The 12,849-nt window shown below is 36.6% G+C and overlaps 1 protein-coding gene across 6 annotated transcripts; it reads left to right on the forward strand.

The window, feature by feature from the left end:
• Positions 1 to 88: 88 nt before the first annotated feature.
• Positions 89 to 11,619, forward strand: Zasp52 (Z band alternatively spliced PDZ-motif protein 52). Of its 6 annotated transcripts, none has more exons than XM_089848459.1 (16): positions 89 to 383; positions 5,889 to 6,040; positions 6,107 to 6,230; positions 6,292 to 6,470; positions 6,538 to 6,806; positions 6,998 to 7,133; positions 7,203 to 7,288; positions 7,359 to 7,461; positions 7,523 to 7,715; positions 8,424 to 8,519; positions 8,819 to 8,948; positions 9,814 to 10,291; positions 10,396 to 10,582; positions 10,653 to 10,773; positions 10,841 to 10,956; positions 11,030 to 11,619. In XM_089848459.1, exons 1-16 carry the CDS (start codon positions 267 to 269, stop codon positions 11,105 to 11,107), a joined length of 2,565 nt encoding a protein of 854 aa, XP_089704585.1. In that variant the 5' UTR covers positions 89 to 266; the 3' UTR covers positions 11,108 to 11,619. The 6 variants fall into 6 exon arrangements, with proteins under 6 accessions (XP_089704585.1, XP_089704587.1, XP_089704588.1 ...); XM_089848462.1 differs by having other exon boundaries at positions 91 to 383; positions 6,538 to 6,695; XM_089848464.1 differs by having other exon boundaries at positions 94 to 383; positions 10,165 to 10,291.
• The last annotated feature ends 1,230 nt before the right edge of the window (positions 11,620 to 12,849 follow it).

Raw genomic sequence — 12,849 nt, forward strand, 5'->3', positions numbered from 1 at the left:
CCGAAAACTTTCCCTCTCGCGCTCCCTTTTTAAACTAACCAATAAGGGGGAGGGTGGAGTCATACTGCGCCCTCACGTGGTGAAAAACGACTTACAACGTTTAGAACAGCGCCTTTTTGGAATTTCTGCCGGCTCTCGGCAAAAGCTGAAGCCGGAAGAAAATTTTGCCCAGGGAGTTTTTAATCCCTCCTAAAAAATCAAACGATCCGATTAAAAAATTTCACACCAATCGAAAACTAATTAGTTAAATTAATTAAGCCGAAAAAATGTCACTCGGAGGTACGATCGTCACGGTCAAATTGTCCAGAGGGGACAGTTCCTCGAGTTGGGGTTTTCGTTTACAAGGAGGAAAGGATTTTGGTACCCCTTTAGCCGTTCAAAGGGTAAGTCGTTTAAGATTATTTTTTAAATATATTAATTAACCCTAAATTAACTCCATCCCACTGTAAAATAATTGACCTTAATTTAACTTCCTCGGTCATAATTTAATTCAATAAAAACGTCTTTCATAAAAAAATTTCCATCCGGTACGAAAAAAATTAAAAAATAAATAAAAAAACTATGAAATTTGATATTGCAAAAACACTTCTAAGCCTTTTTTTTCGTAACATCTACAGTGTATATCCATTTAAGGAAAGGAAAACTTAGTTAACTGCTCTTGAAAATTAACAGTACAATTTTGCATAAATTAATCTAGGATATTATATATATATTCTTTCATGGATTAAAAATTGAGAGTTTAGAATCTTAAACCTTTTTTAGTCTGTCTTGGAGATTGGGAGAGAGAGAGCGAGAGAAACTCATACGGTTTAAGGAGGTACAAAAACTATCATGGGATTTAAAAATAGATTCTCCCTTCTGGATCTCTCTCCTCTTACGATCCCTAAATTCCCAGTCAAGTTTCAATGGGAGAGTTTTTAGCTAAGGGATCTTTAACTTCTTGCTTGAAAAGGATGGGGACTGAGAAGAAAACTTCAGAAATTTAGGCTTAAGTGTCACGGCATCGGGAGGATTTTAAAGTGATAATAAAATGTCACGTTGATGGTTTTCCGATAAAAGTCCAGTTAATTGATTCAAATAATGCCACAAAAATAGGGCATGGAAGCTTAGAATTAATTTAGTTTAATAAGCATCTTCTGAGTGGGTGAGGAGGCCACAGGAAGATGTGAATTTAATTATTTTATATTAATATATATATTAATATTATTTATAAATATTGAAATTAGATAAAATAAATTATTCTCATCAATATAACTGGCACAGATTTTAAGTGCGTAAAAAATTAATATTTTCTTATAACCTTTGATATGAGAGCCTTGTGGAACCATTACTAATCATTCATTTTTCTTCATTAAATTAAATTAATTCAAATTAAAATCATTCCGATTGATTTAAGCCTATAATTAGGCTTAGCGTTCAATAATTAAATATATATTTTTCTACAGACACCTTAGGAGTGTTGAGGGCCACAGTAAGGTGTCAAATTAATTACGTTAAATACCCTATATTTTAATTTTATAAAAATAAAATGTTAAAATCAATCGGAATGTACACATTTCCAAAATTAAGTTAAAATCCTTCAAAAATATGCTTTAGAAACTGGTTAATTTACTTGAAATAACACTAACAATTAGAATTTTTAAATACACGCCTTCTGAGTGGGTGAGGAGTCCACAGGAAGGTGTGAAATTAATTATTAACCTAAAACTATAATATACACTAAAATAATATAAAAATTTAGAAAACCTTCTGAGTGGGTGAGGAGTCCACAGGAAGGTTTTAATTAAATTAATAGTTAATAAACCAATATTCACGCGCCTAATAATAAATGTTTAAGCAAATTAACCGAGTCGTTTCAATTCGAGAGAATACAGTTCAGTGACCCTTTAAATTTAGTGGTTCCACAAAAGCTAGACAAAAGTTTGGCTCCTAATCAAAGGGAATACTTTCTCTCCACTTTTGACGAAAGCCCAAAAAAAAAATCCAAAGAATTGTAAGGAAGAGGTGTTAAGTTTGGTGGTCCTAAATTAACATATTTACCATTGACATTCAGAGCGGAATTTAGGGGACATCCTACAAAGCTACACCTACACAGTACAACAGAGTACGGTTAACTAGTTCGACCTACTTACAATGCACCTGAACTTACATTATTATTGATAAACAAATATGTTTACTAAACGATAAAGTTGGACCTAGATCGACTCCGTATTTCCGAATATTAATAAATATTATTTTGGGGTCGCAAAAAAAGTTAATTATATTGAATGATAAAGCTATTTTATTTCTAGGATTTATTTAATATTTAAATTATCTAGAAATTGTTTTGCCAGAAAAAAAGACCATAGCTTTTATAGTACCTGTACAATGTGTACATTTTAAAGTTTTTGTACTAATTTGCAGAGCAGTTAAGGAAGCTGATTAAATGTTCGGATAAGAGATAAAATTTCAGCCGCTGAAAACTGTTCAAATTTGAATTCGGACAAGATTAAAATTTATCAATTCATATTAAAAGTTCCTTGTTCAAGTAAATATCTTCAAAGAGGAGTAACATCACTTCTGAAATTGGTGTATATAAGGAAAATATCTACCGAAATTGGGTAGTATAGTATTAAAGAAATTTAAAACTCATGTTAGGGCGAATTCCATGAAATCAGTGACAAATTAAAGTAGCAAATATGCAAGGGGAGAGGAGACTCGTGAAATTTGAACCGAATTTCACGGAATGGAAAAAAAATCTCACGAAATCCGAGGATATCTCGTGAAATGGGGGGGGGGAATTATAAACAAAAAATATCAGCAAAATTTGGCAAGGGAATCTCGTGAAATTTGAGGCGAATTTCACGGAATGGAATAAAATCTCACGAAATCAGAGGATATCTCGTGAAATTGGAGGGGGGGGGGAATAAACAAAAATACTACCAAATTTTGCTAAGGGAATCGCGTGAAATTTGAGGCGAATTTCACGGAATGGAAAAATCTCACGAAATCCGAGGATATCTCGTGAAATGCGAAGAGGGGAGGGAGAGAAATAAAATTCACGCAAAATCAGTGGAATCACCCTAAATATAATAAAATTTCGTGAAATTAAAACCAGGTAATGTACAACACACGATTGTCACAAGTGATAAGCCCCTGAAATTCCTAACAAGGAACCAATAGGTAAAGGAAAGGCTTGAAGTGTTGTTACAATAGATAAGAAACAGTATTTTTAAACCTACAACACACTTAACTCTGATCAAAAACAGTTTATCTATTTTAAAACTTAACTATATACAAGAAGTGATATCTAGTTTATTAGGGAGAAAGCCTAAGAATTCGCGCGCCATAGTCCCAGTCCCCCTTTCAAAATACAATCGGGGACGTAAAAAGAGGCCGGGCTATTTCGCTGACTCTCCTCAGTCGGAAAATACGTAATTTTCGTCATTCGCGTCGCGCTGACGTGAGTTTTCAAGAACCAATGAGATGCTGGTTGTAATTTAGAGGCGGGGATTAACTCCGGACCTACGTTTGGACTGGAGATAAAGCTGGAAGTGTGGCGAATTTATACCTTCTCCCTAATAAACTAGATATCACATCTTGCTATATATACGTAAACGTTTAAGAAAAACGGCTTGACCCAGCTGTCAATAATCTGTAAACCGCGATAAATCCATAAGAGAGTGGGAAGTTCACATACTCATATCCTCTTAAGTGTTAGTCATCAAGTGAAATTTCAATTTAATATTTGTATATAAACACATACGTTTCCCTATTCCTCATCGAATAATGGCACATCTAGCCTTTACACTCGGTTTTAGTTTCAATGGGGACATTAATAAGGTGCCGATGCCCGATAATGAAATATACTTAAAAAACCTAAATCGTAACTAATGGATAGACAAACGTCCACACGGTCCCCATTCATACATTTTTATGTCAAGCTAAAAGAATGCACTTTTTTGTTTCTGGGGTTTTAACTCTGCTCGCCTACGCAAGTACACAGCTTGAAAAAGTACGGGGTTTCTTTGACGATAATATGCAAATACGAGATTTAAAATGGTTTTTTTTATATATTTATTTATTTGTTGGAAGTTGAAAAGTGCCTGTAAGCGTTTTAAAACCATTTCCAACAACGGAACGGAATTTGTCATGCGTTTAACATTATCATAATTTTATCTATTTGCACAGAAAAAGAGGGGAACTTTGCCAAAAATGTTATATTGAGTAGAGTACAGAATCAAGAGTTGATTCTGTCAGAAGAATTAGTTTAATTTTAGGATTTTAAAGACGTATTCAAATAGTTAAAAATATAATTGAGGAATCAACCGTGAAATAGACCTAAATGAATGATTAATTCCAAGTCGTTAATTAGACTTTTTCGTTTAAGCTATATTAATTTTGACAACGCCCTGATTGGTTGAGGCAGGCCAATCAGGTGTTAAAAGTTAATCCATCCAAATTTTAATTACTAAAATTAAATTAATCATATCATTCAAGGCCTAAATTTACCATTTAAATTTTTTTTATTCCAATGCTAAATAATATATTTGAGGAATAAACCGTGAAATAGACCTAAATGAATGATTAATCACAAGTCGTTAATTATGACTTTCCCTTTTAAGCTATATTAATTTTGATAACCCCCTGATTGGTTGAGACAGGCCAATCAGGTGTTAAAGTTCATCCATCCACATTATAATTACTAAAATTAAATTAATCACATCATTCAAGGCCTAAAATTACGATTTAAAAATTTATTCAAATGGTAAATAATGTATTTGAGGAATCAACCGTGAAATAGACCTAAATGAATGATCAATTCCAAGTCGTTAATTAAGACTTTCTAATTAATCTATGTTAATTTTGACAACGCCCTGATTGGTTGAGGCAGGCCAATCAGGTGTTAAAGGTAATCAATCCAAATTTTAATTACTAAAATTAAATTAATCATATCATTCAAGGCCTAAAATTACGATTTAAAAATTTATTCAAATGCTGAGGAATCAACCGTGAAATAGACCTAAATGAATGATCAATTCCAAGTCGTTAATTAAGACTTTCTAATTAAGCTATATTAATTTTGACAACGCCCTGATTGGTTGAGGCAGGCCAATCAGGTGTTAAAGTTCGTTCATCCATCCAAATTTTAATTACTAAAATTAAATTAATCATATCATTCAAGGCCTAAATTTACGATTTAAAAAAAAATCAATCACTACACGCCTATGGAGCATCTTCAGCAAAATCCACCACAATTTAAGACAAAATAAACTTTGGAGTTAAATTTAGAACTTAAAATAAATACTTCTAGCAAATTTCATAATCTGAATATTGCCTAAAATGATCGATATTCAAGCTGTGTAATGTTTTTCTTTAAACCATATAATGTCAAAGACAGCTAGAGAGAGAGAGAGCTAAGGGTGCATCCCATATTAGGCCCGCAAGGAGGCACAAGAAACACCCAGCCGTCAAAATACACCATGGAGTAAAAACGATAGGCTAGGATTACCACCGCCAAGAGAAACTGTTCCACTTTATGGTACAAGTCACGCATCCCTAGTCTCTCCCAGACTTGGCAGCAACTTCGGTTAAACACGCTAAGCTCAGCTTCTACCCATCCCAAAGTCTTGAACCTCGGAATCAAGGTGGAAAAGACTTCTCTAAAACTAAATATCAGGGCTTAGGAGGTACCAAAACCCTACACACAGAGAGAAAGAAAATAAGCAAAGGAGGGTTTTTCCTACTTTTCCATCAGCGCCAAAAACTATTTTTAAATTCGTAGAAACCAAGCCGATACATGTTTTGTTAGACCTAAATCTTTTTGCCGGATACGTCTACATTATTTGCGAATTTTCGGAGCTGTTTTATTTTTTTTAATTTTAAAATATTGGGGGTTTTAATTACAGGTTAATCCAAATAGTTTGGCATCTCAAGGTGGTTTGCAACAAGAGGACGTCATCTGTACCATCAACGGTCAAAATGCCGAAGTTTTCAGACACAAGGAAGCCCAAGACGCGATCATTAGGGCTGGAAACTATTTGGAATTATCAGTCCAAAGGTATAAGAGTTCATTTGTATAGATAACTATATCAAGGGCTACAAACAATATATTTTATAATTGCAGAGGTGGAACTTCAATTTGGAAACCAAAGGTAACACCCGTGAGCAAGCCCCAATACACCCAACAACTGTCCAGAAATGCCGATCCCGCCCCCCTGACCAAAACTTCCCTGGCTGCCAATAAACAAGTAAGTTCGACGCGAGAGACCCAGACAGAGATCGTCCTAATCGACCTTCATTCAAAAGCAGCAGTCTCAAAACATCGGAAGCGCCCATAACACGGCCGCTCGTCCATTTGGAGGCGATGGAGGATCACTTCCCGCCGTGGTCAACAAGCAATACAACAGCCCGGTGAATCTATACTCAATGGACAACATTGCCGAGGCCCTGTCCGCCCAGACTGAAGTCTTGGCTACCGGAGCAGTTGGGTAAGAGTGATCAATTTACATAACTCCCAAGTATCATTTCAAAATTAACAAATCTTAAATTTTACAGCATTAATTTCATGAAGGACGATAAGCCGATCAACACCGGTTCGGCCGTGTACCAACTGGTTCACCAGGACGAGACAACCACCACCAGTAGCAGCAGCAGCACCGTGTCTTCGTCTCAAACGCGTCAACAACAAAACCACGTGGTGTCCGGGGCCAAAGGTGAATCATCCCGGCCTCCCCCCTCTCAACCTTCCTCCATCACCTTGCATGAGGTCAACACACAATCAAACGCTTTTCGCAAGCTACAAAGCTCCTTAGAGGGAGAAGAGGGTACGCCAAATGCCGCTTAACAATTTAAACAAATACTTTACCCAAAGGCTTAACGCTAAGCTTACGCGCCAATCCATATATTATCTAACTAAGACCATAGTAACCGTTTCCCTAAATATATTTACTAATTAATTTCACTAATTTTACAATCTTTGGGATGGATGGTTGTTAATCACCACATTTGCCATCAGATCCATCAATCAACGCTCCTGCCTCATTGGGATTGCGTCACGTTGAGGCACCAATAACTAAGCCTAAACCCGAGACTCATGACGCCCCAGCTCCGGTTAACCCTAACTTATGCGTCGAATGTGGACGCCTTATTGTGTAGGTCATCATGACCTTATAATTATCAAAAAACCATTAGGTTCACGCAAAGTTTTTTATCAATTACAGTGGAGTATTCGTACGAATTAAGGATAGATCTCTTCATGCCGAGTGTTTCCGATGCGCAACTTGCGGTTCGTCTCTGAAGAACGTTGGTAAGTTAAAGGCAACAAGGATTATTTTAGAAATAATCACGTACAGGTACTAAAAAACTACCGTTCCCAGGATATTACAATGTGAATGATAAACTTTACTGCGACATTCACGCTAAACAAGCCGCTAGCATGATCGGAACAAACCCTAGCTTGGAACCAATTACCGTGGCACCGTAAGTACCCCGAAACAGAGCCACTTATTTTAAAAAACTTAACAAGAAAAACTTATAACAGTGGAGGCCATCTCCCATTGGACACCCCTATCTTATCAATCGGATCTAATCCACCCATGGCTAGTCCCCGTTCCTTGGGACTTGGAGGTCCTCAGCCCATGTCGAGCCCAAGATCTCTCGGATCCAATCCACCAATGGCCAGCCCTAGGTCTCCCGGAACCAACTTTAGCAATATCGCTCCTGTGCCATTTCACGTAAGTGGAAACTATACTTATCCAGAAGTAACTTAATATAACCAAGGATTCCAAAGAAATCTTTCACCTATATTTCTATCGCGCTATTGGCTAAGCACCGATACCTACGCATTATGGGAAAGGGAATGAGTCGCTTTTTAGGCCTACAAGTACCACCCACGAAAATATTTCTAGCGTTCGACTAGCCTAGTCCATCACGTGGACGCTCCCATAAGTCCTTGCAGTCCAAGAATGGATGGGAATCGACCACGTTTCCCGACTGTTATCCCGCCAAGTTCATTGGCTAGGCCCAAGTACCCGACTTCAGTTTTCAATAGACCCAAAAGTCAAAATCCATCACTATATCTTAAGCCTAATTCTCAGGTATCTTTTCCTGGATTAAGAAACTCAAAGAGCTTAGCTTTCTTTCGCTTATTTCCTTGAATTTCAGCTTCTATTTCGTTTAAATTTATCGTCGCTCGCGAAATAAGCTTACAGAAATTTCAATTCTGGTGGGAAATTTAGTGGCAGAATTTTTACGTACATTTTCTCCTCAACCCGTTTTTTTACACCAGTTAATTCTAATTTATTAAATTATAATTAACAACGCTTGTTTCCCCACCCCTTTTGTTTTGATTTTGAATTTGTGGTCCCTATACTCCGTTGTGTGCGTTTGGTTTGGTTTGGTTTGACCTTCGATGACCTTGACCTACTACAAAAACCCAACAGCATGTTGTGGATGGAAGTTGCTCTCCATTAGCCAATCAACTTAATAAGTCTAACAATTCCGAACCCAAAGTATCCACAAATGGATTCAATAACGAGGTAATAATGACATTAATAAAATCATCATAGACAGTGCCGATTTTATGACTCGTGTCTGGTTGTCCTTAAACCTTCAGCGATGTATCATGAAACTGATGCATAACGTCATGGTACATCGATATAATTTCCGAGAACATAAGAATTTACTCGCGCAATGTCCATGATGTTACCATCAAGTTAACTACTACAAGCTCAATTAATCCTAATTATTTTGGCAATCGGCCCTTAACCTAACAACGCGAAATTTACCATACAATCTCAACCCTATAAAACTGTTTAATTCTTGGCTTTTATTACAGTCAGTGAAGGCACCAATCTCTCCTGTAATCCCACCAGGACCACCAGCACCTTCGTCATCATTTGGCTCTCATATCTACAACCATCCTCAAACTGCCCCATCCGGTGACGCGCACCATCGCCCAGCTCATGGTACGTACTTCAACAAAGTAATTTTAACCAAGATACGCATGAAGACATATACTAGTGTTACTCGCATGATATGTGAAATTTGTGGTGAGTGTGTATGTGTACTTGAAAAGGCTTACAAACTAACCTAATGTACACTTTGTAATTGCCCACGGAAGATATAAAACCATCATGGTAAGTTTTTAGTCAAATGCACGGGTTATTTTGGGTTCTTTTAAAAACATTTAAGGGTGTTTCAAATAATTTACGACACATTTTTTACACCTTTCTTTAAACGTAAGGATACTTTAAAATGTTAAATGGTATAATAGTAATAAAGGTATAAAAATGTGTCAAAATGTTGGCGTTTGGGAGTTGAGAAATTAAAAACCTCAGGCACTAGAGGCAACGCATAAAAGAGCACGCTTTTGCCTTGCTTAGCCAACCCAATCAGCAGAATGATAGTACAATATTTGCCGCAAAATTTATTTATAAATGATTTGCAAATAATTAAAAAAAAAACAAGACCGAAAAACTAGCTTAAAAACAAAGCAGCTTGGCCCTAGGCTTGCGCAAAATTTTACTGTTATACTACCATATCTGAACAAAAAAATCAAATTACTGAATTGGAAATGAAGTGATATCAGCTTGCCAAAAGAATTCAAATCAAAAAAATTACTAACGTTAATTCTAAAAATAAGCATTTGAATTATAAAAAGCAACCCCCTTTGATCTAAGACCTCTTTCAAAAGATTTAAAAGATCTAATTCTTTATTTCAAATACTTTCTCTCTTTCTCTTTACTATCATTCTGTTTCCAACCCCTAAATTCTACTAAAATCTTTCTCGAAAAATCTCCTACTTTACGCTTCTAAAAACAAACTAACCAGGAGGTGCAAAATTTATTTGGCCCCCGCCCAAAGGCTCCGGCCAACAAATAATTGCCCCAGAAACTACTTTCCCTTCTAACGCCTCGCAAGGTGTCCCGACTTATCGACCCCCTCCAGGAACGCAGCACGTGAACTTTAACCCTAATGTCCAGCAACTGTCTCCTCAAATCCCAGCTTCGCAACCTAGTCCAGTTAGTCCCAAGTTGGCCCCGGCTGTGGCTCCCAAACCTAAACTATCCCCATTGGGTATAAACACCACTTCGCCCTGGAGTGCCCCTGTCCCTGCCCCAACTCAGCCTCTAGCGCCATTCGGTAACTCAACCTCGGCCCCCGCGCCTCTCAATTCAACAGGATTGTCTGGATTGCAAACCCAACAAGGTCAAAAACCAGCGCCTCGTAGAGGTCGTGGACAATTGAAGCAATCAGCTGGACCCGGAACTCGTATCCCCATCTGCGCCGTTTGTGGCACACCAATCAGGTAATTTAACGGTGAACATAGTACTTAGCTTACACTTAGTCAGGCAAATATACTATGGACATGTCCCTATTAGTTGAATGCAACTGTAAATTATAACGTTTCAGGGGTCCTTTCATCGTGGCATTGGGTAAAACTTGGTGTCCCGAGCACTTCTTGTGCAAAAATAACCAGTGTCGTCGCCAATTGGCTGACGTTGGATTCGTTGAAGAGCAAGGACAATTGTACTGCGAAAATTGCTGGGAACAGTACTTGGCTCCAGTTTGTTGCAAGTGTCAAATTAGAATTAAAGGGGTACGTCCACAAACAAAGTAATAAGTCTCCATCCCAAAGACTAAAAAAACTATCGCTAAATTTTTAACAGGATTGTTTGAACGCTTTGGACAAACAATGGCATCCCGAATGCTTTGTTTGTAGCTTCTGCCATAAACCTTTCGGCAATAGCTCGTTCTACTTAGAGGATGGCAATCCTTACTGCGAAAAGGGTAAAATATTCTCTATCCTAGATTCCTAATCAACTGTGGCATTTAATCATCAACTTTAATTTGACAGATTGGAACGAACTGTTCACTACAAAATGCGTAGGATGCGGCTTTCCGATTGAAGCCGGAGACCGTTGGGTCGAAGCCTTGAACAATAACTACCATTCGCAGTGCTTTAAATGCACGGTACGTTTAACAATATTACCCCCATACGCTAAGCCTAATTTAACAAAAACCAAAACTATAATAAATATTTCAGATTTGCCAAAAGAATCTTGAAGGGCAAAGTTTCTACGCTAAGGGTGGACGTCCCTTCTGCAAAGCTCATGCCCGATAAGTCTAACAACTATGGAATCAAACAAACCTCAAGTTATAACGATGAAAAAAAAAATCCACAGTTTTGTTTGTGCCAATTCTTAGAGCTTTGTGTGCCTTATATCCCCCGCTTAATAAGTTAATAATAATTAAGTTTAAATAAAAAAAAATGGGAGAACTAAAGAAAAGTCTTAAAAAAAAAAATACAACCCCCTCCCCCGCGACTATGTTTGTCGAATTTAACACAATTATAAAAGTTTCTTCAGTCAAGTACCGAATGTCATTAATTTATATCTTCGCTAATTAATTTAAATAATTTAAAAGTTGGGAAAGTAAGTAGAGTTCAAAGCTAAGTTCCAGAGGGAAACTAACATTTTTGGGATTTGTAGACGTTTCGACAAAAACAAATATGAAGGCCTACACATTATTTATAAATTATTCAACTAAGAACAAAAATTCTTGTTATCAGTGACATAATATGCCATAATACCAAAGATTTCGAAAAAAAAAATAAATAAAGAAAATAAAAATAAACTTTCTGTTTACTATTGACTATTGTTAGGTAATTCGGTTATTCTATGGAAATGTGGGATGGGTTTAAGCATAAGTTTATAAGATATGTTCATAAGTTTATAAGATATGTTCATAAGTTTATAAGATATGTTCCATAAATTTATAAGATATGTTCCATAAGTTTATAAGATATGTTCCATAAGTTTATAAGATATGTTCCATAAGTTTATAAGATATGTTCCATAAGTTTATAAGATATGTTCATAAGTTTATAAGATATGTTCATAAGTTTATAAGATATGTTCATAAGTTTATAAGATATGTTCATAAGTTTATAAGATATGTTCATAAGTTTATAAGATATGTTCATAAGTTTATAAGATATGTTCCATAAGTTTATAAGATATGTTCCATAAGTTTATAAGATATGTTCCATAAGTGTGTCACTCGTTAATGAGAGCTTGTCATGAAGTGACGTAGGTGAAACGTCATAGATTCTTGTAAAGCGACGCGTAGTGAGGCCTTGTCAAAGGCTTAGTACAGACTAAAGAGGAGGATGGACTGCAAAACCGAGTGTAGTCAATTCTCACGTCGTTCTTGAACTAGCTCTCATTAAGCCTCTAACATTACGAAGTATGGGTAGTGACATACTTATGGAACATATCTTATAAACTTATGGTTTAAGGTATTATATTTAAACTTAAAGATTACGTAAAAAGGGTAAGATATTTGTGGTTTCTATAGAATAGAGTACTACTGAGAAGGGAGGAGCTACGGGAACGCGACGTCAACATTGGTAGTCTATTTAATTGTATGGCCTGAGCTGACGACTTCCAATATGGTCGCCAAACAGAGGTAAGATATTGGAGGGTGTGACGTCACGAGAAAGTTCGTGGTAGCAGACTATTATGACTCTTTTGAGCATAAAATTTTCTAAATAGAGCTATCTCAGAAGCTTTAGTGTGACGTCACCCATGCTATTTTCCCATAGAACCAAAGCGGTACCAAACATGGCCGCCCACTGCCAAAGCTAAGCCCGTGACGTTTTACCTAGGCACTGACGTCACAAATGAGATAGCTCTATTGCAATTGCTACTTAAATTTTTATCTCAATTTTGGAATTTCTGAGTGGCAAAACTGGCAAATGCATTTCGCTATCGCAAAGTAACAAAGCATGGAGATTTTTAATCTCAAAGGAAGAGCGCATTTTGCATAAAATTGGAATAAACTTTATCCTACCGTGAGTTGTTC

This window comes from Phalangium opilio, unplaced genomic scaffold (assembly GCF_054372755.1).
Source record: "Phalangium opilio isolate 3A_F unplaced genomic scaffold, DU_Popi_V2 ptg000082l_1, whole genome shotgun sequence".
Lineage (NCBI taxonomy): Eukaryota > Metazoa > Arthropoda > Arachnida > Opiliones > Phalangiidae > Phalangium > Phalangium opilio.

Excerpts from the sequence above, each read along its gene's own strand:
- Zasp52 (XM_089848459.1), top strand. The coding sequence starts at position 267 with ATGTCACTCGGAGGTACGATCGTCACGGTCAAATTGTCCAGAGGGGAC. Across the intron at positions 6,041-6,106 it reads TTGGAATTATCAGTCCAAAG|AGGTGGAACTTCAATTTGGA; the intron begins GTATAAGAGTTC and ends TTATAATTGCAG. Across the intron at positions 7,716-8,423 it reads TCGCTCCTGTGCCATTTCAC|CATGTTGTGGATGGAAGTTG; the intron begins GTAAGTGGAAAC and ends AAAACCCAACAG.